The following is a 24183-nucleotide window of genomic DNA, read 5'->3' on the forward strand; positions in this document are numbered from 1 at the left end:
ATGACAATTTATAATCCAATAACTCCCACGATGCAACAAATGAAAATTAGTAACACATCTTCTAATTTTAAGAGAAAGCAACCTTCGGAAATGAACTAATTATATCTTTGGCATCTAAAGCTAGGTTATACTTGAGTAGGATTCATTGGTAGCTGATGAACTTTTGGGTTCATTAGTAGTGGGAATCTTTCCAACCTACGAGTCTTACTTGGAAGGAAAATAACCAAGAAGCTTTTAAGTCCAAGGGGTATGGAGTCAAAGATATGTTGAAAACGGTTCATTCTGATTTGTGTGATCCTATGACTATCCAGACAAGAGGTAGTATTGAATATTTTGTCTATTTTATAGACAACTATTCAAGATACAAATAAATTTACTTAATGTACCGCAAGATTGAGTACTTTGATTAGTTCAAAGAGTACAAGGTTGATGCGGAGAAATGTTAAAGTAAAAAGTCACTATGGAAGATCGTAGTGGCAAGTACCTCTTGAGAGATTTTAGGAGTCACTTATCAGAAGTTGGATTTCAATCCCAACTAACTGCATTTGGTACACCCCAACAGAATGGTGTAGTAGAAAGAAGGTAAAGGACTCTTATGGAATAATTAGATAGATGATGAGTTATTCATAAAATTACCAAATTAGTTTTAAGGATAAACTCTGAAAACGAAAGTGAACATAGTACCTTCCAAGTTAGAACTCTCTACTCATATAGAATTGCTGAATAGGTGAAAACCTATTTTGAAGCATATTCGGATTCGGGTAATCCAACACATATGTTAAAGAGAGACAATGATAAGTTGGATAGGAGTTCACTTGTTTGTAAGTTATCCTAGATAAACAAAAGTAGGTTTATAGTCTTAAAAATCAGAAGGTCATTGTTAGCATCAATGACTGATTTTTTAGAAAAGGACTATATAATGAACCACGTGCTCATAACTAAATTTGTAAAGGACATGTCTAACCTAGTACCAACTGTACAAGATGAGATACCACAAGAAAACTGCAACACGTATCACAAATGATACACAATTGCAGTAAGTGCCTTGTCGTAGTGGGAGGGTTGTCAGGCAACCTAAAAAGATTCATGTTTTGGGAGAGTTTTTGGACTCGATCCCTGGAGGACATGAACCTAATCTCCGGTCATATGATGAAACACTCCAAGATAAAGATGCAGCATCTTGGCAAAAAGTAAAGAATAATAGAATTAGAATATATGTATTCTAATAAAATCTGGAAGCTTGTAGAATCACCAAATGGTGTAAAAGCCGTTGGGTGTAAAAAGGTCTATAATAGGAAAAGAGGGATAGACAGGAAGGTAGTAACTTTCAAAGCAAGACTTGATGAAAAAGGAAACTTTTTCACTGGTAGCCATGCTTAAGTCTATCCAGATTCTTTTATCTATTTGGCAAGTGGATGTCAAGACAGCATTCCTTAATGGAAGTCTTGAAGAAAGCATCCATATAAAGCAACCAGAAGGGTTCATTACAAAGGGCTAAGAGCATCTTGTGTGCAAGCTCAATCAGTCTATGGACTGAGGCAAAGCTTCAAGGTCTTGGAACATCTGGTTTATCAAAGTAATCCAGATCTATGGATTTAGTAATCGGATAAGTCTTGTGTATACAAAAGGTGTGATGGAAGCGTGGTGGTATTTCTTGTACTATACGTAGATAACATTTTTGGTAGTTGGAAACAATATCAAAATGTTATCAGAAGTAAGGGTATGGTTGTTCAAACAATTCGATATAAAGGACTTGGGAGAATGTATCGCAAGAAAAGAATATTTTACTTATCCCAAGCTTCATCAGAAAAATCCTTGCTCGTTTTAAGCATGCAAAACTCCAAGAAAGGTTTCTTACCTTTTCAGGATGGAGTAACTTTATCTAAAGATATGTCTCTATAGACATCAAAGGAGATAAAGGAAATAAAGGCAGTTCTTTATGCTTCGGCTGTCGGAAGCCTAATGTATGCTATGCAAGAGATCAGAAATATGTTTTGCCAAGGGCATAGTTAGCAGATATCAAAGTAACCCTGGACAAGGACAGTGGATTGCAGTAAAGCATATATTGAAGTACCTTAGAGGCACTAGAGAATATATGTTAGCTTACAAGGCAGTTAATTTGGTCCTTGTGGGTTGCATGGATTTTGACTTCCAATCGGATAGGGACAATAATAAGTCAACCTCGGGGTTTTGTGTTTACTTTAGGAGGTAAAGTCATAACTATGGAAGAGTGATAAGCATAGGTGTTTTTTTTTAGACTCCACCATAGAAGTTTAGTATATGGCAAGCCTCTGAGGTAGCCATAAAAGCTGAATGACTCAATAACCTCAAGATAGACTTAGATATGATTTCTGGTTTGTCCAAAGATTATTACAATTTATTGTAATAATATTGGTGCAGTAGCAAACTCGAAGAAACCATAAGTCTATAAAGGCAAGTAAACACAATAGAGCGCAAGTACCACCCAATACGAGAAATCGTATAAACGAGGAGAAGTTGTTGCTGCCTAGAATGCATCAGATGATGACCTATAGATCTTTTCACTAAGGTCCTTAAGGCGAGAGCTTTTGATGGACATGTTGAAGGGTTGGGAATCAGATGTATGGCAGCAGATATGGCAGCTTAGTCTTTTAGTATAAGTGGGAGATTGTTAGAGTGTATACTAAAAGCCTAGCTTTTGGTATAAACATTTATCTAGAAATAAGAATCACATTGGTCAAATGTCTACATTTATGATAAATGAAGTTGTTCAATTAATTTATATTGTAAAAAAAAAAAAAAATGTGGAACCGCCACATCAGCGGCCCCCCTAGAGCCTGTCCCACGGATATGGAGGGAGGTAAATGCAGGTACACAGGTGGAAAGTGCATAGCGGAGACATTTATAAACATGGTGTGTGGTGTCACACACAGAGGATCATGTTATCAGTACCTTATAAATTATAAACAGTAGCTCACGACCATAATGGAAAGGAACAAACCATTGGAAGGTCGTAGTGTAATTAGGTATTAGTTTATCTTAACTATAAAATTACACTAGTACACTTAGAGTGTATTGAGTAGGACCATTAGAGGTCATTTCTTTTATACTGACTTTATAAAGAAACAAAGACCTCAGTTATTATGGAAGTGTGTGCTCTTAATCCTAATATAATAATAAGCACATATATTTGATATTTATTTCTTTAATTTATCAATGGGTGAGATTTAGTTCGATAAATCAATAAGCCCGATAAGTTGGGAAATGATATCACTTATAGTGTGTGTTGTTGATTATAGAAGGAAACTGTGTCCTAGTGATCTAGGTTGAGAATGCCCCCAAGAGGAGCTCATAAGGATTGTCATGTTAAACCCTGCAGGTGGACATAGTCCGACATGACGATGAAGTTGAGTGGTACTACTCTTGGAGCTAGATATTAATTAAGTGAGTTGTCAGTAACTTACTTAATTAGTGGACATTTGTTATCTTAAACACAGGGAGACTAACACACTCATAATAAGAAGGAGCCCAAAATGTAATTTGGGATTGGTGCGGTAGTTCAATAATAGTTCTTTAGTGGAATGAATTATTATTGATGAAATTAAGTTGTGTGTTCGGGGCGAACACGGGATGCTTAATTTCATCGGGAGACCAAAACCAATTCCTCCTCTCGGTCCCTATCGTAGCCTCTAGTATATAGAGATTTATACCCACCGCATACCCACCTTCTTACCCATCGAATGGGGCCGGCCAAGCTAGCTTGGAACCCAAGCTAGCTTGGAACCCAAGCTAGGGCCGGCCAAGACCAAGTGGATGAGTCAAGTAGGTGGCCGGCCAAAGCTTGGGTCCCAAGCTTAGGTGGCCGACCACTAGAATATTAAAAGGATTTTTATTAAAATTATTTCTTATGTGGATATCATGATTTTAAAAGAGAGTTTAAAAATTAAAAATTTCCTTTTATAACTTTCTACAAAAGATTAAGAGAAGAGATTAATCTCTTTCCTTATTTGTAGATTAAAAGGATGTTTTTAATTTTTGGTAAAAACTTTCCTTATTTGTAAATCATCTACATGTTTAAAAGAGAGTTTAAAATTTGAAATCTTTCCTTATTTGTTGATTAAAGGAGGATTTTAAATTTTAAGAAAACTTTCCTTTTTAACCATGTTCATGATTTAAAAGAAAGTTTAAAAATTAATAATTCTCTTTTATTAGTTTCTACAAGAGATTGAGAAAAGATTTGATATCTTTCCTTATTTGTAGATTAAAAGAGATGTTAATTTTTAGAGATAACTTTCTTTTTATCCACATGTTTAAAAGAAAGATTTTAATTTATTAAATTTCCTTTTTATAAACCAATCATGAAGGGATTAAATTATTGAAGAAATTTTATAAATATCTGGAGACAAATTAGGAAGTTTTAATTAATTAAAACTCTCCTTGTTTGTAGCTTTGGTGTGGCCAGCCATGTAAATTGAGAAAAGGAAAATTGTTTTAATTAAATAAATTTTTCCTTTTCATGGCAAAAGAATTAAGGAAGTTTTTAATTAAATTTCCTAATTTGCCTAGGCCAAGGAATATAAAAGAAGGGGTGAGGGTGCCTTCACAAGATACAACCTCTATTATTCTTCCTCTCCTATTCTTTGGTGTGGCCGGCCAACATCTTCTCCCTTTCTTCCTCTTTGTGGTGGCCGAAATTCTCTATTGCTTGGAGCTCTTGTGGAGGCCGGATACTACTTGGAGAAGAAGAAGAAGAAGGAGAGAAAGCTTGCATCTCTTGGAGCTTGGTTGGTGTTTTTTCTTCTTCCTTGGTGAAGCTTTATTTTTTGTGGCCGAACCTAGCTAGGAGGAGAAGAAGGTGGTTGGTGGTTTCTCATCTTGGAAGATCGTTGCCCACACAACGTCCGAGGTTAGAAGAGGAATACGGTAGAAGATCAAGAGGTTTTTCTAAAAGGTATAACTAGCAATTTTTCTTTCCACATCATACTAGTTATTTTTAGAAATAATACTAAATACAAGAGGCATACGATTCTAGAGTTTCGAATTTGTTTTCGATATAGTGTTCTTTTGTTTTTCTTTTCCTTGTGATTTGATTGTTCTTTTAGGTTAACCTAAAGTTATTTTAGGAAATTAAATATTAGCTTTCTATAAATGGTTTTGTCTAGTCGGTGGTGGTTGCTCCCATATCCAAGAAGGCCATGTGCCTCGCCACGTCAGTACTGGGAACCGATTATGGAAATTAATATTTAATGGAATTAATAACTTAAGGTGACTTGGGTCGAACGTGTTAAGTTCCGCAGGAGATCCAAGTCAAAACCTAAAAGAACAAATAGATTAAGTTTTGGATCAAACGTGTTAAGTTCCGCAGGCGATCCAAAATTTAATTTAAAAGAACACATGGTAGCTAGGAAAAGGTTCAGACCTTTGTACAAAATTTTTGTACAGTGGAACCTCTAGGCTTTCCGAGTAGCAACCAACATGTCATGCATTTTAATATTAAATAAAGAATTTAAAAGCAGGTCTCGTTTAGTTACCTTGGAGTCATTGGTTCTTTCATGTAATTCGATGAGCTTATCCCATAACTCCTTTGTGTTCTCATGTGGCCCGACTCGGTTGAGTTCTTCTTTCGTGAGTCTGCATTAGATCATGTCCAATGCCTTCGATTCAATCTGACCCTTCTTCTTATCATCTAGGTTCCATCTTTCTGGATCGAGGGATACTTTAGTTGCTTTATCTATAGGCTCTCGGTACCCTCGTCGAATATTGAACCATTGCTCGATGTCCATCTTCAAGTAGATCTTTATTCTCTTCTTCTAATACGGAAAGTCATTTATGTTGAAGAGAGGAGGGCGGACGGTACTGAATCCTTCTAGTTGGACCTTTTGGATTATCATGCAAAAATAAAATAAAGAGAAATATGCCAAGACTAGATCTTGGATTAGTAGAATTTGAGGTAAAAGAAAATATCGAAGACTCGAGTGGTGTTACACTAACTTTGAGTTACTCTCCTTAATAGATCTAAATTGGACCGACGCCTACTGTCCCTTCAATTGGGACGTGTTCTCACTGAGTTATTCTCCTTAAGTGACTTATCTCTACTTACTAAGTGTCAAGTTACCTCCTTGACATCTATTCTGACCAACTAGGTCTTTCTGTCAGAATCACACATCTAGGCTTCTCCAATTAGGAATCGAACATCCCAATTTCTACCAAAATCGTACATTCCGACTTCCACCCATCGATAATTGACCATCCCAACCTCCTGTCAGAATCCCACATCTGGACTTCCTGCCTGGTATTAGGTCCTCTTGATCTGTCAAATTAGTCAACTCTACACATTCGATAACAAGGTTAGATTACAAACATACCTAACTTTAATCTACTTGTCATTTATCAAAACTCAGGTTTGATCATTGATGCCAACTGCACCAACAAAATAATACTAGGATTTCAGTTTCACCTCTATACTAGCAAACACTAAATCTATGTTTCAATTCTCATCCTCAATATTGGCTTGTATAGGTAGACAATCTTAAAATATCCAATGTGAACTTTTTCTTCTATAACGGCATATCAACCCTAAGCATTGTCACTTTCTGAAGGATCATAATTAGCGATCATAACCCAAAGGGGAGCCTATCACTAGACCTCATGATCCCTAATTAACCTCTTTTCCTACTACATGACAACGAATTATGTTTGATCCATTAAGTTCTATAATCTCCTAGGGTTCCTTGAGCATACTGGGTTGCACTTTCATATCCGGCTCTCTGTGTCTCGATTTTCTACGAGTTGGAGGGTCGAGTTTTCTTTTCAGTTCATTCACAAACACTCTTGGGATACGAATCTCATAGTTTTGACATTGAGATCAGGTTAAAATAGTAGAACCGAACCACAATACAATACATCCTTGAAACAAGATAATAAAACATGCATAGATTGAATATTAGTGTCTATATCACAGAAAGGTTACTCTCTAATCCTAGAATCTAGGAAATTGTTGGAGGATCTTGCGGCCGGCTTGAAGGGGGGTTGGATAGACGGCGCCCCCAAATCGATCGTTCTCTACGTATTTGTTAGTTGCACAGCGGAATACAAATAATACAAACACAAATACGAAAGCTAAATACAAATACAAAGAACAAGAAAGAGCGAGCAAACCAACACGCGCCGATTTATGTGGTTCGGAGATAAAACTCCTACTCCACGGCGTGTCCGTAAGGTGGACGATTCCTATCCATCGGTGGATTACTCCCTGGAAGACCTCCGGCTAGCTCAAACCTCCTTGTGGGTGGAGAAACCTCACCACAAACTCACCAAGACCTCTTGGACACAAAGGAAACTCTTGAGCACTTGTAGACTACTAATTAGACCTTAACCAAGTCTAATTTCGTCAACCTCTGCTGGCCATCCCAAGCTCCTTCTTATAGAGCTTGAGGAAATCAGCATTGCTGATTTGCCCGTTACCAGTCGACTGGTCCTTGTACTAGTCGACTGGTGCCAGCCCAACGACTATCTACCAGTCGACTGGTCACAGGACCAGTCGACTGATCCCAGCCCTTTCGGGCACAGAGAGCTTCTGTGCTCACCACCAGTCGACTGATCCCAGTACCAGTCGACTGGTGCAACCCTAAACCTAGGGTTTCCCATCCCGAGTGCATTTCTCTCGCACTCGGACCCTCACGACTCACTTGACTCTTTTTCGCAGCTTTGACCTCTTGCCTTCAAGCGTACTGCCTTTGGCTCTCGTCCCTCGGATGCATCCAAGCCCGCTGCTCGTCCCCAATGCCATCCTTCGCGTATGCCTCGAAGTCACTTCCATCGGCCCTTGTCCTTGTTGCCTTGTCCACGGTCCCTCGGATGTTCCATCCTTCACCGGACCCGAAGTCGTCAACCTGAGTCACATGTATCACTTGCAGTCCTGCATAACTCAACTACACATATCAAATAACGAGGGTAATCCTAATTTAAACCCTTTGCCCAAACACCAAAACACATGGTCCCACAGACCATTGGGATTGCTCCAACAATCTCTCCCTTTTTGGTGTTTTGCAATACGTATAAGTTAGGGAAAACAAATAGCAAATAAACATGCTAATAACAAATGGACTTACGTCGCCAAGGCTATACACTTGGACTTACACCGCCGAATGGACTTACGTTGCCAAAGCTACACACTTGGACTTACACCGCCGAATGGACTTACATTGCCAAGGCTACACACTTGGACTTACACCGCCGAATGGACTTACGTTGCCAAGGCTACACACTTGGCAACCGTCGAATGGACTTACGTTGCCAAGGCTACACACTAGGCAACCGTCGAATGGAAAAAAAAATACAAATATGCATTGAAACCTATCACAAGGCTCCCCCTACACCTAAGCTCCCCATTGAGCTAGGATTTTCCCATAGGGATTTTTAAGAACCTATCACAAGGCTCCCCCTATGCAAAAGCATTTAAGGTTTTCCCAACTAAACTTTACTTTTCCCCCTTTGCCTAACATCCAAAAAGTTCTCCAACAATATCCCAATTGTTGAAAACTTATCATCCAAACTGATCCTAAACTTATGTATTTATCCCCCATGGATCTCATACATCTAAACGAGTTGACATGGTCAATATCAACGCTGAAAAACACTTTCAGGCTGGTATCAGTCGACTGCCCTAAGTGCCAGTCGACTGACCCCTTCGACACAACCTTACAGAAGCATTCTGTGGTCGAAATCTGTTGTTACCAGTCGACTGGTATCTGCACCAGTCGACTGACACCTTAATTCTGTAAAAATTAGCCTTTTCAGGTGAATTTTAGAAAATGCACCAAAAATTCCCTAGACCTACAAAAATTCTCAAATTTTATGGATATGTCTATTGTACCCCTGTCTACTTGGGAAAAATACATTACAAAACGTATCTATCATCAATCCTAAGATTTACACAAAATCCAAAACTAGCTAAATTGTTCAATTGAACCTTGCCCTAAAATCCTAGTTTTGGCTTCCTCTTGATGTATTTGCCCATACCAACCCACAATGCATCCCTAGCATTGGTTTATATGACATCTATACATCAAAAACTAATTATCATGCAATATGACCCCAATTGTCATTTTTTTTTTCATGAAACACAAACCATGTGTGCCAAATCCTTAGGTTTGAGACTCAAGTCCGTCTCCAAACCATTTGGCACACTCCATGGCTCCTCTAGACTCCCAAGTAGTACCCACCTAAGATCCATTGGCTATGAGTCCCAATTTGACTCTTTGAACTCCCCCTAGAGCTCTTAACCTTAGTCATCTTCTTAGATGCTTTCTCCATTATGGCTAAACCACAGTGGTGCACCTTGGACACATCATCCTTGCCATAATCATATACAACCCTAGCATATGTCTTCTCATTGGCTTTAGATGACTCTACCTTGCCCTTATCATGTGCCACCATAGCACATGGTCTCCTTTTGACCTTGGAGGGACTAGATCGGTATCCCAAACCCGATCTATCATTGTTGGGTTTTGGCTACCCAACACCATACTTAATCTCTTAGATCCAATAGTGAATCTCTTAAGAAATTTCTCCAATTGATCAAGCTTTGCCTTCAAAGCTTGATTTTCCCTTTCTAGGTTCCTAAACATAGAATCAACATGTCCACCATGGACATTCCAAGACCTACCATTCCTAGGCATATGTCTCCCCTTGGGATTAATGCCTTGGTTCTCTATTACATTCTTCTCTTTAGGTAATGAGAATTTAACTTGCCTAGGTCTATCATGCATAGGTCTCCTAGGGGTTTGATCGATATTTACTCTATTCCTATCATGATATTTAAATCCAAAATTTTGCATGGGCATATAATGATTAGCACTATTTTTCCTAGCATGCAAGGAGGAATGGAAATTTGAATTGCATTTCAAATTAGGGTATACCTCCCTTACCTTTGAAGCTCCCCCTTGACTTGAACTCTTCTTCTTTTTCTTTTCTTTTTCCCATTTCTTCAAATGCGCCAATTTCTTGAGCTCTTCCTTCCTTGGGCATTTGGTGTGGTAGTGACCCATTTCTCCACATGTGAAGCATCTAATGTGCTTCTTCTCTTTCTTCTTCCTACAACTCAAATTAGATTCAAAATGAATTGAATTGAATTTAGGAGTTACCTCTTTCTTACCCAATGGACACCTACTCTTGTAGTGTCCTTTTTGATTGCAACCGAAGCAAATTATGTTGTTCTTTGACTTCACTTCGGTGGAGATGCTTGCTATGTTGACTTCCAAGACTTCTTCTTCTTCACTTGTCTTGGAATCTTCTTCAATTCTTGAGGATGTAGATGATGCCTCATCTTCCTTCTCCTCCTCATATGTTGAGCGTGACTCAACTTCCGTTTGCTCCACCTCCTCTTCTTGAGCTACTAAGCCCATCTCCTTGGGCTCCACATCCGATTGGTCCTTCTTCTCCTTTTGGACCACTTTGTCACTTTCTTCGGATTTTTCTTCTTCTTCTTGTGTAGGCAAAAATTCCTCCCATGGAAATTTCTTCACTTTGCTCCATAATTCATGGGCATTCTCATATTTACCTACACGACTCACAACATCATTAGGCAACATATCAATTAAAATTGATATTACCTTTGAATTTGCCTTTGATCGTGTGGTTTGCTCCTCCGTCCAATGTCGTGATCGGAGCTTCTTTCCTTTCTTGTCCTTCGGGACTTCAAACGGCTCTTTGACCACCATCATGGTGTCCCAATCCGTGTTGAAGAAGACCTCCATCTTCATCATCCAATATGTGATGTCCCATAAGCCTCCACCTTCAAACTTTGGCTGTTCAATCAAGCCGGTCATCTTTTGCTTCCTTGGCGGTTAGTCCAATGGAGAGCGGCCTCGCTCTGATACCACTTGTTGGAGGATCTTGCAGCCGGCTTGAAGGGGGGTTGGATAGACGACACCCCTAAATCGATCGCTCTCTACGTATTTGTTAGTTGCGTAGCGGAATACAAATAATACAAACACAAATACGAAAGCTAAATACAAATACAAAGAACAAGAAAGAGCAAGCAAACCAACACGCGACAATTTACGTGGTTCGGAGATAAAGCTCCTACTCCACGGCGTGTCCGTAAGGTGGACGATCCCTATCCGTCGGTGGATTACTCCCCGGAAGACCTCCGGCTAGCTAAAACCTTCTTGTGGGTGGAGAAACCTCAACAAGACCTCTTGGACACAAGGGAAACTCTTGAGCACTTGTAGACTACTAATTAGACCTTAACCAAGTCTAATTTCGTCAACCTCTGCTGGTCATCCCAAGCTCCTTCTTATAGAGTCTGAGGAAATCAGCCTTGCTGATTTGCTCGTTACCAGTCGACTGGTCCTTGCACCAGTCGACTGGTGCCAACCCAACGGCTCTCTCAACGGCTATCTACCAGTTGACTGGTCACAGGACCAATCGACTGATTCCAGCCATTTCGGGCACAGAGAGCTTCTATACTCACCACCAGTCGACTGATCCCAGTACCAGTCGACTGGTACAACCCTAAACCTAGGGTTTCCCATCCCGAGTACATTTCTCTCGCACTCGGACTCTCACGACTCACTTGACTCTTTTTCGTAGTTTTGACCTCTTGCCTTCAAGCCTACTTCCTTTGGCTCTCGTCCCTCGGATGCATCCAAGCCCGCGGCTCGTCCCCAATGTCATCCTTCGCGTATGCCTCGAAGTCGCTTCCATCGGCCCTTGTCCTTGTTGCCTTGTCCACGGTCCCTCGGATGCTCCATCTTTCACCGGACCCGAAGCCGTCAACTTGAGTCACATGTGTCACCTGCAGTCCTGCACAACTCAAGTACACATATCAAATAACGAGGGTAATCCTAATTTAAACCCTTTGCCCAAACACTAAAACACATGGTCCCGCGGACCATTGGGATTAGAGGTTACAAACAACAAATATGATTAAACAATCTTAATCATATAATTTCAAATTTAGAGAAAACAGAGAAGGGGAAGAAATGCACAAGTTGCTCGATGAATCTTTCTCCTAGACGCACCTGATGGCTCCTTGAAGTGTAGATGGCTCCAGAACGATTCGAAGACTCTTCCACCCCTTGGGGTCCTTGGATGCCCCCCAATCAAGATCCCCAATCCGATTGGGTGAATCCCCTTTTATAGGCGTTGGAGACGATTGCCTGACACAAGCAATACTGCTGGGAACGACTACCCATCTTAGGTGTTGAGGCTCAGATCTCACGACCACGGTTCGTGCTACTAGGCACGAACGCCCGTGGTGAGGTGGTCGAATGTGGCACTACCTGTACCGCTGGGCACGGGTAGGTTGTGACAGGGAAGTAGAGCCTGCCACGGGTCATGCCACTAGGCACGTCCGCCCGTGGTGAGGTAGCCGAATCTATCACGGGTTGTGCCACTGGGCATGGCTGCCCATGGTAGGACACAACTTCTTTGCTTGGTCTTTTCGCTCTAATTTTCGCCTATGACATTCAAAATACATGAAAATAGTATCTAGGAATAATAAAACATGAAAATGAAACATAAAATCATTTTATCTCAATTCATGCATTCAAAAGTGGGTCAAATATAGTATAAAAATATGATAAAAACCCTATATACTTCACAGTTATCATGTAGTCATTATTCTTTGACAGGTGATTACGATTCTCTAACAATACCGTCTCCTAGAGGGAGTCCAACCGACTGTGGAGCCGATAGAACTTACATTGGGAGTCCTGTCTATGAGAAGTGGGGAGATGAGCCCTATAGGTTCAACTGACATTGGGTCCTCTTGGATTTACACTGGGAGCCCTGTCTCTGAGAAGTAGGAAGCTGAGCCCCATAGATTTGACCCGCTCTAAGGCCGCTCAGGTTTCATTGGGAGTCCTACCTTTGAGAAGTGGGGAGTTGAGCCTCATAGGTTTGACCGGCTCTGAAGCCACTCGGGTTTAGGCTGGGAGTCCTGCCTATGAGAAGTGGGAGACTGAGTCCCATAGGTCCGACCAGCTCTGAGACCGCTCGGGTTTATGCTGGGCATCCTGCCTTTGAGAAGTGGGGGGTTGAGCTCGGTAGGTCCGCTCGGCTTTGTGGTCGCTCGAGTTTATGTTGGAGCCCTGACTCTGAGAAGTGGAGAGTTGGGCCCTATAGGTCCGACCGACTTTGGGGCCGCTCGGTTTTAGGCTGGGTGCCCTACTTCTAATAAGTGGGATGTTGTGCCCTGTAGATCTGACTAGCTCTAGGGCCGGTCGACTATATGCTGGGAGCCTTGCCCATGAGAAATAGGGAACTGACCCCCGAAGGTTTTACCAACTCTAGGGTTAGTCAACTATACGTTGGAAGCCTTGCCCATGAGAAGTGAGGGGTTGACCCCCGAAGGTCTAACCAACTCTAGGGTTGGTTGACTATATGCTGGGAGTATTGCCTATGAGAAGTGGGGAGCTGACCCCCGAAGGTTCGTCCGGCTCTAGGGTCGGTAGGCTATATACTGGGAGTCTTATCCATGAGAAGTGGGAAACTGACACCCGAAGGTCCGATTGATTCTAGGGTCAGCCGGCTATACACTAGGAGCCTTACTCATGCGAAGTGGAGAGTTAAGCCCTGAAGGTCCGATCGACTATATGGTAGGTCGACTATAGGACCAGTCGACTTTATGTTGGATTCCTTGCACATGAGAAGTGGTGAACTTGTAGGGATCTTATGCAAAAAATAATACAATGTAGCGAAAAAAGGATCTCTCCAAAGATCCTTGTGGATACTGTATATTATGTTTTGCTATTCTATCAGATAGAATAGTTACCTTTGTTGTGTGAACTAGTACTCTCGACAGTAACTTTGGTCAGATGTAGATCTCAACACGATCAACACATTTGCGCCTCTACGTTTTCTGTCTGTCTCATGAACTCATGACTTGGAGAAGAAATAACCTTTATCATGCTAGTGACTACCCAAGGTTGTTTCTTTAGCCAAGAGAAGTAGAGAAAGAAGAAAAAAAAAACAAATGGATGACCATCACCCAAACAGTTACTTCACCTTTATAAGGATACTTCACAAAAAAATTAGTTTACCAAAAAGATTACTTTACCAAAAATGTTACTTAACCTAAATGTTACTTTTACAAATGACTTTTATACTCATCCAATGAATACAAAAGGTTTATACCTTTTAGTCTCCCTTTTTTATGAATACTTCATTAATCTCTATTAATGGTCATTAATCTTCTTTAGTGAGTCGGATGCTAATATATTAGATTAACCATTAATCTAATAAGTCATTAACCTAATAAGTCAATGAGTTTAGTCCAAATTCATTTGAGTCTAATTCAACAAGTCAAATTCGGATTAGACTCAACCCTATGACTCATCTCTAAATCAACATGTTATTTGTGTATGACCCAATATGCTCTCATAATGTTGGTAATGTATCTAAAATCATTTTAGATACATAAGAATGAGTGACATCTAGAAATGCATCATTGCTATCCAAGTGATGAGAATGTCGAGATTTGATCTAACCTTTCTGTGTCTATTATCTTGTATGACTCAATCTTTCTATCCTTGATATCTAGATTAATCAATGAGACATAGAACATGTCATCCTTTTATCAATCTTTATATTTCTTGATCTTTAAGTAGACACACTGAATCAAATAAGCTCAATATCGTATATTGACTCATTTTAATACGACCATGCATTCTTGTGTGCTATTAATCAAGGGATCTACAGATATCACTTTCGTCATATGGAAGGGATAAATCCTATCTACATCACTCACATCCCTTCACATAACATATTACTGATACTAATAGAATTGACCCTTAAAGGTTCGCCCAGCTCGAGGACTGATCGGACATATACACCTTGTTTTAACTTTAACTACCACTTCGTTCTAACTTTGACTCTCACCTCACCTTGACCATCGACTCCCCATTACCTTTAGGACCACTCCTAACGCGTTATATCATCACCATTTGTTGAATTAGGACCACTCCTAACGCGTTATATCATCACCATTTGTTGAATTATCATTATACTTGTAGTTACCTCTCAAGTTCTTTTATTTGCATACTTAATATACACATCAAAATAATAAAATAGTATAAATTCAATTTAAAAAATAAAATAATAATATAATTTTTAAAAATCATAATTTTTTATTCAAATTAAATGGGACACAATATAATAAATCAAAACTCATTTATTCAAATTAAATGGGACACAATATAATAAATCAAAACTCATTTATTCAAATTAAATGGGACACAATATAATAAATCAAAACTCATTTATACGTCTACAATTAATTATTGAATAAAACCCATCTAGTCTAAGGAAAAAAAAAGAAAAAAAAAATCATTATCATTTAAATCATTTTCAAAAAATCATTATCATTTAAATCATTTTCAGAGCTTCAAATAGTCTAGTTAGTCAAGTACCCGGCATGTCTCACTCAACTTCATGTGGTCCTTAAGCGCTAGGGTGATTACGATTATCAATGGAACACCTAAAAACTTTCAAAGTGCCTAGCATAGAGCACAACAGGAAGTCTGTTGCGAAATGTGCAAGTGCAAGTGCAAGTTCAAACTTATGCATCTTTGGCGCTAGCTTGAGGCCCTGTAAATAAACACGGAAGAATTACCATACTGCAGTTGGATAAACAGCAAACAACCAAACATCCATCAAGCAAGCACCAATTGACACAGCCGATTCAAAAGCTGAATAAGCGCGAAAATCAACCGCCATCAGAAACTAGCATCAGCCCACAAAGTCGTGGAGCATTTGGGTTCCAAAAGGCCTCATTTGCTGAGGATTTTGCGGCCCGCCGTCGTGCTTCAAGCCCAAGGTCAATGACACAGCTTCAATCCCACCGATGTCCATTGCATGCTGGTAAGTCGCGAAGCTCATCAGGCTGTCATCCATGCTTGACAGCATCTCACACTCCTCAACCCTCGATCTCTTGTCGCCTTGCCATGGTTCCAGATTCTGGCAGCTCTCACTGTTGAAGACGGGATACATGGAAGTGCAGCTCATTGGTCCGATACATTGCTGTTGTGGCCTCGGATTGCTAGCAGAGCATATTCCGTTGTCTGTAGTAGGCCTTGTGTCTCTTGAATTGGCTGAATTGAGATCCATTCCACCCATTCCCTTGCTCTCAAGCATATGAATCTCTTCTATCATAGGCTTCCATAATCGCACCCGGGCATTGATGAACCAGTTAGAAACCTACAATCAGTAACACAATTATATAACAACTCATCGGAAACTGTTTTCACGATTCGAACCAGTGATCTCCAAATTATATTATACGGTAGCAAATTTACCATTGGGCTATGTAAAATTAGTATACTGTATTTTAGAGACAATCATAGAAAACGAAGACATACCTGATTCCGCGACAAGCCAGTCTGGGTTGCTAGCATGTGCTTATCTGTATCTGTTGGATACCTAAAGATGAAACATGAAATGAATGCTAAACTTAGTCCGAATTTCACGATAACCATCCTAAAAGAACATGAATAAGAATGCTCACGGGTGAAGGAAATGCTCGAATAACCAGGCCCTTAGAACAGAGACGGCGCGCTCTGGCAACCCCCTCTGAGGCCTCCAAACTGGCTGGTTGTTCTCCATGAAACCTAGAGTACTGTTTTCACCCATCTTTTGTTTCCGAAGATTTTGATCCAGGTACTTCAGCCGTGGTGTCGCCGTAGAACTAGGCGATGAGATGAACTCCTCACCGAGGGCTTTGCTTACGTGCCTTATCTGATCTGATATGGTAGTCTTTAAGCTTCGGAAATGTTTTGAGATGGTCTTGAGAGCTTGCGAAGCGTATGGTATCGCAGAACTGAGGCCAGCAACAGACTCAAAGGAGGAAACTACCATTTGCATTTGTTGGTGGTACTGCTTATATTTTTTGCATACCTACACAATCCAAAGTGCCCGCTAATTAGGATCGGTACAGAGACTTCGGTTAAGATGAAGCATGAATAAGACATCAAAACAGGTAACCCGATTTGATGAAGAGACTATCAAGTCACATGAAATTCAAATTTAAAGATTCCGAGGTAGAAGTGCAATGAAAGCAAGATTTAAAGACACTTCAAGAGAAAAGGGGGAAAAATCATAAATAATGGTGTAGAAGAATAGCATCCACTTAATTAAGAATCATTAATTAAAAATAGAGCAGGAACTACGGAAGTTGAATCATAATCCTGAAAGAACTGGTTAGAAGATCAGGAGACTGATTCCTTCAACACAAAAAACAACCACCTATACATACATGAATTACACCTAGAATTTCAATACCAAAGCCTAGTCGCCAACCGACACTCCCACTAAACAATTTTATAAAGACTATCCATTACATTCAACACAATATAGTAAATTTATCATGCAAACACAAAGAAATATGGAAATAAATGGCAATAAATACAAAAAAAATGTCTATTTTTTATGCATTTAAAGCAAAATTTTAATTGATATACTTGTGTCTTCAGTCTTTCGCTGATACAAATAGGGAGACTGATCGAAAGCAAATGCACACAAGGAAGGGTCTTCTACTCTTCTTTACTCTTTATAATTCTATCTTAAATTTCTTGTCCTCATCACTGCTCAAAATTGCCAAGAGATTGAGGGAAATTCTTGTTGATTTTGATAAATTTGTAAACCTGATTCAAATGTGATTTATATCTCAATTAAAATCTATAAATTGATTTTTTTTATAAAAAAAATGTTTAATAACTTCATGAAACAAATAATAATTTAACAATCAATACATTTTGATTATTTATTGCCTCCGTGAAGTTAATTAATTATCTAAAGCACATTCATAATCTGCTAATTAATAGTTTTAAATATGAATTTATTAAAATAATAAGAATAATATGATATTATTGTTAGAACAATTGACCCCAAGGTTTCGATATTTATTTAACAATATGTTAAATGAGATCTAATCAAGGTTGACTAAGTTAATTAGAAGTCCACAAGTCAAGGCTGACCTAGGCAAAGGGAAATTCAAATCGAATATTTGGTAAGGAAATAGTCTAAACAGATCAAGATAACCGAATGTTCGGCAAGAGAAAAATTCTAACGGAGTGATCCTTAGATAATAAGAAGCAAAGTTGTAAATGAGTCAAGCTGAGCTCAAGCTAGCTTGGGCTCGAGCTCGGCTCGATTTATACCGACTAGACTCGAGCTTGCTCAAGCTGATAGAGTTGAGCTCGAGCTCGATATTTAATTATGAGCTATTTTTTAAATTATTTTTTAATAAATAAATTAATATATTATATATTATAAAATATATAAATATATATATTATTACTTACTCGTTTGGCTCGACGAGCCAATAATAATTAGATTCGAGCTCAGCTCAATCTCGGTCGAGCTTAGCTCAAGCTCAGCTCAAGTTTTGATCGAACCGCACGCGAGCGGCTCATGAGCAGCTTGGCTCATTTGCACCCCTAGTAAGAAATCTTGGAAAACATGAATTCCACGCAAGAGGAAAAAATCCTAAGGATATGAACCTTAGATAGTAAGAAATCTTTAAATAGTGAACTCCAAACAAAAGAAAAACTCTAACATCTTGTTTGGAATCCTATGGAATTTAATTCCTATGGTAATTGGAATTCAATTTCATAGTTTGGAATGAATTTTTGAGACGGATTTGATATGGAATTCAATTTCAATTCCATTCAAAATGTGAATAGTAAATCAGACCTCAAATGGTCAAATTTGGATAAGGATTTACCATGAACAACTAAAATTACTTAATTGTCCTTTTAACTTAAAACCCTTTTTTTCATCTGCCGACTCTCTTGTTTTCTCCCGCCTTTCTCCCGTGCGTCGTTTCTCCTTGTGTCGAAAACTTCTCCTTGCACCGTTTCTCCCATACGTCACCTTTTTCATACTGCTGTCTTAACTGTGCGATCCCTTCTTCCTATTCTCTAATACTTAACTTGATTATTAAATGATTAGTTATGAGGATAAAATGGTAAATGTATAAGAATGTAATTCAATTCAAATAGATTCCAAATTAAGGAATTCAATTCAATTCTATTATTCACTAATCCATTCCAAACATAGGAATTGAATTCAATTTATGCTAGAATTCAATTCCTAATGGAATTCAATTCAATTCCTTCACTTAAGTTGTTTCCAAACAGGATGTAAGAGAGTAAATTCAAGGTAGTAAGAAATCTTAGAGGAGTGAATTCCACGCAACTATGATCGAGGTCGACCGAACCAGCGAATTTGAACGACTGAAGTACATTATTTTGCTATACTATTGTGCTAACTCGGTATTGCAAGAAAGTGTTAATGGATTGGGTTGATTAGTCATTAAGCAAAAGAAATCCAAATAAGCCAATTGGACTATATATTTTGCGGATAAGTTAAGGCAAGTCCTTGACTTTCCAGTAATGGAAAGCAATGCAGATGTGTCCCATTTAGAACAAACCTTAGGCGTTGATCTAGCTAAAAAAACCAATGAAAAATTTTAAATTGAGATCGGACAGTCTTTTCTAACTCTATTTGGATTATTATAATCTATTGTAATAATTTTGTTTTGTAGAAAAACAAAATTTATGTAACTAAAGATTTCCGTCGATCAAATAGGGTGGTTTGATCTATCGATCAGAGCAGATAGGCATAGATCATCAGTTGACTAATCAAAGGGATCAGTCAATCAGGCACATATGGAAAGAGCAAATTGGATGAGATCGGATCAAACAGTAAAAAAAAAGTTATAGTCCAGTCTGATCATCAGTAGATCGGACAAGCAGATTACGTGAGATTGATCTAATCGAATTGAAGGAAGGAAAGATTAGGGTCCAATCGACTTATAGGACATTCAATGGACCGGATGTTTAGTCGGCCGAATAGAGATTATAAAGAAGCCTTGAGATCCGAGGCTCTACAATCAATTATCTCATCAATATCTCCTTTCCTCCTTTCATGCCAGCACCACTGTTGCTACACCAATAGGCTCTCCGACAACCTATGACGAAATATAACATCCTACATTGTCGTTATATTGTTTACATACTTGCAATTACATTAAAAGGGATAGTAGCATGTTTTATCTTCTTCATCTCTTGTACGAGTTATCTCTTCTTCTCTAAAATTTTTTTGAAAAGGAGAATATTAGTAAATTGTCCATTTGAAATCGGTACAAGCAAATTGTGGGCCTTGAAGGAACAGTCACCGGACTATGAACCAAGTTCTCAGTTTTAGTTTTCCGCTACATCTCTGTTTGATTTTTGTAAAAGAAAAGAAAGATTTTCAAACGAACGATATTCACCCCTTCTATCTCACAATTCAGTCCTACAATTACTAACTTGATAATAATGATAATATGTCATTATTAATATACTGTATTACTATTTTTATCTTTTTTTTGTTCTAATATTTATTATTTATAATGGATGTTACAAACTATATGATAATTGATAAATAAAAAGCACATGTTAATATGATACATTTTATATCTGAAATAATTTTACTTAGTATTACCAATTTCCAACCAAAACCTCCATGTGAAGATTTTGAATATTTTACTTGTTTTACTAATTAGCATCTTATTTTATTTTTTTTAATATTTTGGTTAATTTTACAAATAATATGTGAAGATCAAATTTTAAAAACAAAATAAACTTGATTTTAATTAGGAAAAACAAGTTGATTGAAAGAATAGGATTATGCCAAAATATTTCAGCTGAATCCCCTTCAATGAGAGAGATATAAGTACAAATTTCACACACTAGACATATTCGTAATCTCTACTCACAACATAAATACATGAACTATATAAAAGTCCCTCAAAATAATTTGTCATAAGTTTACTTTCCAACATTTTCTCCATGTTGGAACACCTTTTATTCTCATTTATTTTTGGGTCATGTAATTAGTTAAATAAATGGCAGTTAAATTGTTTTAAATATCTTAATGGGTTTAACTCAAGTTATTTTTAAAATGTAACTCGAATATCTAAGTTTGATTAAAATATAATATATATTGAATCATGATGCATATGAATTATGAAACCATATAATATACTCATATCTCATTATAGATAATTTTTTTATATAAAAAAAATCAATAGGCTATAATAACTAATGCACAGTGATAACCTAAACCTAGCTAGGGTAATTTTCTTTTATCATGCCATGATTAGCAGAGATTTATTATACAAGAACGATCTCCACAAAGACACAAAAAGAATCCTATTAACTATGTATTAAATAATACTGGCTATTACATCAATTGTACACCTACAATGAATATTATACCTAGCCAAGTAGGCCTATCAAACTATTTTATACGTATAGTCAAAATCAATCAATCAATCACCTCAATTCCAAAGTAATATGAACTAATTAACACGATGATGGGGGAAAGAACATCAGATAGAGACTTGTATAAGGAGCTAGAAATCAATGATTTTTTTTCTTTCTTTATTCTTCTTTTATTTTTGAAAAGGCGAATTGAATGAAATTTGCGAATCAATTACCTCTTCTTGCATTTGGAGTAGCTTTGCCTTCTTCTGTTGGAACTCCGGCCGGTGAATCTTGGAAGAAGTAATGGAAGTAGTCCCGGCACTTGCTTGCTCAACTCGGGCCGCCTCCGGTGCCGAGCCATGCAATGCCGACGTCGATGCTGCACTCGCGCAACCGATAGATTCGCTGTCCTTCTCGCTGGGCGGATCGGCGGTGCCATAGCACCGCTTTGAGAGCTTGGAGCCGGTCACTGAGCTGCAACATTCGTCGAGCAGCAGCTGCGCCGGCCTCAGGAACCGGGAGTTCTTCAAGATCGTTGCGTAGCCGGTGAATGGCCCCAGAGGGCCGGCGCCGCGGCCCACCACGTCTTGCAGCGACCCGCCGCTGCCGGTGAACGACCTATCGCAGATTGAGATCTTAGGGTGCGCGGAGGAAGGCCCCGCAGCGACCGACGCTAGGGTCAATGACAAGCCTCGTGATGCTCCTCCGACCACGACGGCTGCCTCGTCGACGCCAGTCCACTCCACAGGCATGTGCCTTGCGTCCATCAGGGAGCTGGCAGCGCCGCCGTGTGCGTCCGTGGCGTAGCTTGGCAAGAAATGCACCTCGCCGGCGCCGCCGCATCCGTCGACCGTCGACCATGAGCAAGGCGGGGCCTGCGCGATCCCCGACTGCAAGTCTGCGACAGCTGGGTCGTGGATCCCCGTCGTAAACCCGCTGATTTTGGGCTGATGGCAGTAGAGATGAGTGTACGGCGGCGGCTGCGGCGGCGTCAGCGTCCAGTCGCATGCGGACTGAGGCTGGAGGGCGACGTCGCCCAGGATCACAGTAGACGAAGTGGCGCCCAGAGGAACCTGGCCGCCGGAAGCCGCGAATTCCTGGGCGGCGGCCGAAGCCGCGGAGGAAAACATGATCGAGTCGAGGCCAAGGCCGGCGTCGAGCGGGGGCTGAAAGAGATCGTACTGGAGGCGGAGCTTGTCGCGGCGGCTCTGTTGGGCGACGTGGACGTCCGGCCGAAAGCCGCTCATGCCGATCCCGCCCAAGTTTGCGGTGACGGTGGTCGGCCAAGAGACATGTGTTGGTGGCGGCTTAACTTAGGGGAGAGAGAGAGGGGGGGAGAGGGAGGGCCGGGGAAAAGAGAAAGAGCGATGCAAGGCTTTTAGAGGCCAATAATTTGCTAGGCTATATATTCAATCCCCCTGTATCTAGCTTCTGCCCCGAATCCACAGCAAGTACAAAGCGAGATCACAAGAGAGCAAACGACTGTAAAGCGAGTGAGAGAGAGAGGAAACCAACAAAGGGATGGCGATGGTGGCTTTGAGGATTCCAATTCCATGCGTCAGAGGGAGTGCACATGGACGCACTGCTGCTGCTGCAGCAGCAGCAGAGGCAGGCAGGGAAGGATCGATGTGGCAAAGCAGCGAAGGGAGAGCTTTTTATATCTGACTTGCTACAACCCCCTTCACGACAACGACGCAGCGACCCCACTCACCTTCCTCTCCCTCGATCCCTTCCCCATTCGAGCACTCTGTTTTTATGCGCGCGCAAAGCATAGCTGAGTTTTTCTCTGTTTTTTCTTTCTTTCCTCTTCCACGCATCGTTTAATTAGCAAAAGCGACTTCGTGGTTAGCGACGGCAGCCGCAGAATGCCATGAAAGGGATAAAAAACACGCAGTAGAGAACAAAACGGCAGGGAACAACGCTGCTTGCTTTTTCTCGGTGGTGGGAGGGAGAGGAAAAGCCATGACGAGACCGCGGGCACCCAGAACGACCGTTTACGAGCCGCAACGTTCGCGACGGACGGCTGAGATCGCCTCCACTTCCAGTGCCACCGGTCCCACCCGCACACGAAACCGCCATGCCCCTTTAATTTCTCCTCCGTCCCATCCGCACCCGTCGTGGACAGACGCGAGTGGCGGGTCGGCGACCAGCGGGCGGCAATAATACGGCGAAGGGGTGACGTAATGTGAGGTGGGGTCGTGGATTACCGGGAAATGGGGGCGACTCCACTGACTGCAGAGATCTTTTGCTTCGCGGTCGAGTGTTCGTCTTCTCCTTTCCCGATTCCCGATGAACCATCCATCGCCCCCGGCCACTGTGCGCGCGCGTACGGTCTCGCTGCCCCCATCCTCATCCTCCCACACCTACGACTACAACTCCAAATGCCAGCCTGAATCGCGCGGCTTCTCCGATTCACCATCGTTCGCTTGCTTAAACTCCAGTACTGGCGTCGAGAGGCCGGCCTGCTGCCGCCGCAGGAAGAAACCTAATCCACGCAGTCAACCCTGCCCCTGCTCCACCCCCCCACGGCAGAAGGAAGGGCTACTCGCTGAGCTAGTGGATGCACCAGGGCAGCAACAGCAGTAGCAGAGGAACTTCAATGCTGTCTGCTAGTACTGCTACCTCGGCATTAATGAGATAGCAAAGTTCAACTCCCTGTTCTGAACCAGCGTGACTTGACGGTGAGGGCGACAGAGTGAGGAATTTGAACGAGGTGACCTTTAATCTGACGGGGAGAGCCAATGAGATGATGATCTAGCGAGGGGTTTAATTAAGAGGAGGAGAAGAGCCTTAAATTGAGTGTAATGATTAAGGAGGAAGCCTGGGAATGTGAGCTCGGAGGGAAGGACACGAGGACAGTGAGCGGAATGGAAGGAATCGGCTTGACCGCCCAATGAATGCGCTGACGGCAGAGACTGGCGTTGCGTGCCGATTTAATGCGCATCGACGC

The 24183-nt window shown here is 40.6% G+C and overlaps 1 protein-coding gene across 1 annotated transcript; it reads right to left on the minus strand.

Annotated features, from left to right (window-relative positions):
* Positions 1–15576: 15576 nt before the first annotated feature.
* Positions 15577–23670, minus strand: LOC122009069 (BEL1-like homeodomain protein 8). Its single transcript, XM_042565067.1, has 4 exons — positions 21467–23670; positions 16490–16878; positions 16344–16404; positions 15577–16182 (listed from the first exon to the last, which is right to left on the minus strand). The coding sequence occupies exons 1-4, from the start codon at positions 22478–22480 to the stop codon at positions 15715–15717; spliced, it is 1932 nt and encodes a 643-aa protein (XP_042421001.1). The 5' UTR covers positions 22481–23670; the 3' UTR covers positions 15577–15714.
* Positions 23671–24183: the final 513 nt, after the last annotated feature.

Source organism: Zingiber officinale, chromosome 8A (assembly GCF_018446385.1).
Source record: "Zingiber officinale cultivar Zhangliang chromosome 8A, Zo_v1.1, whole genome shotgun sequence".
NCBI classification, from domain to species: Eukaryota; Viridiplantae; Streptophyta; class Magnoliopsida; order Zingiberales; family Zingiberaceae; genus Zingiber; species Zingiber officinale.

Excerpts from the sequence above, each read along its gene's own strand:
- LOC122009069 (XM_042565067.1), bottom strand. The coding sequence starts at position 22,480 with ATGAGCGGCTTTCGGCCGGACGTCCACGTCGCCCAACAGAGCCGCCGC. Across the intron at positions 16,405-16,489 it reads TTCGAGCATTTCCTTCACCC|GTATCCAACAGATACAGATA; the intron begins GTGAGCATTCTT and ends TTTCATCTTTAG. Across the intron at positions 16,183-16,343 it reads CTGGCTTGTCGCGGAATCAG|GTTTCTAACTGGTTCATCAA; the intron begins GTATGTCTTCGT and ends TACTGATTGTAG.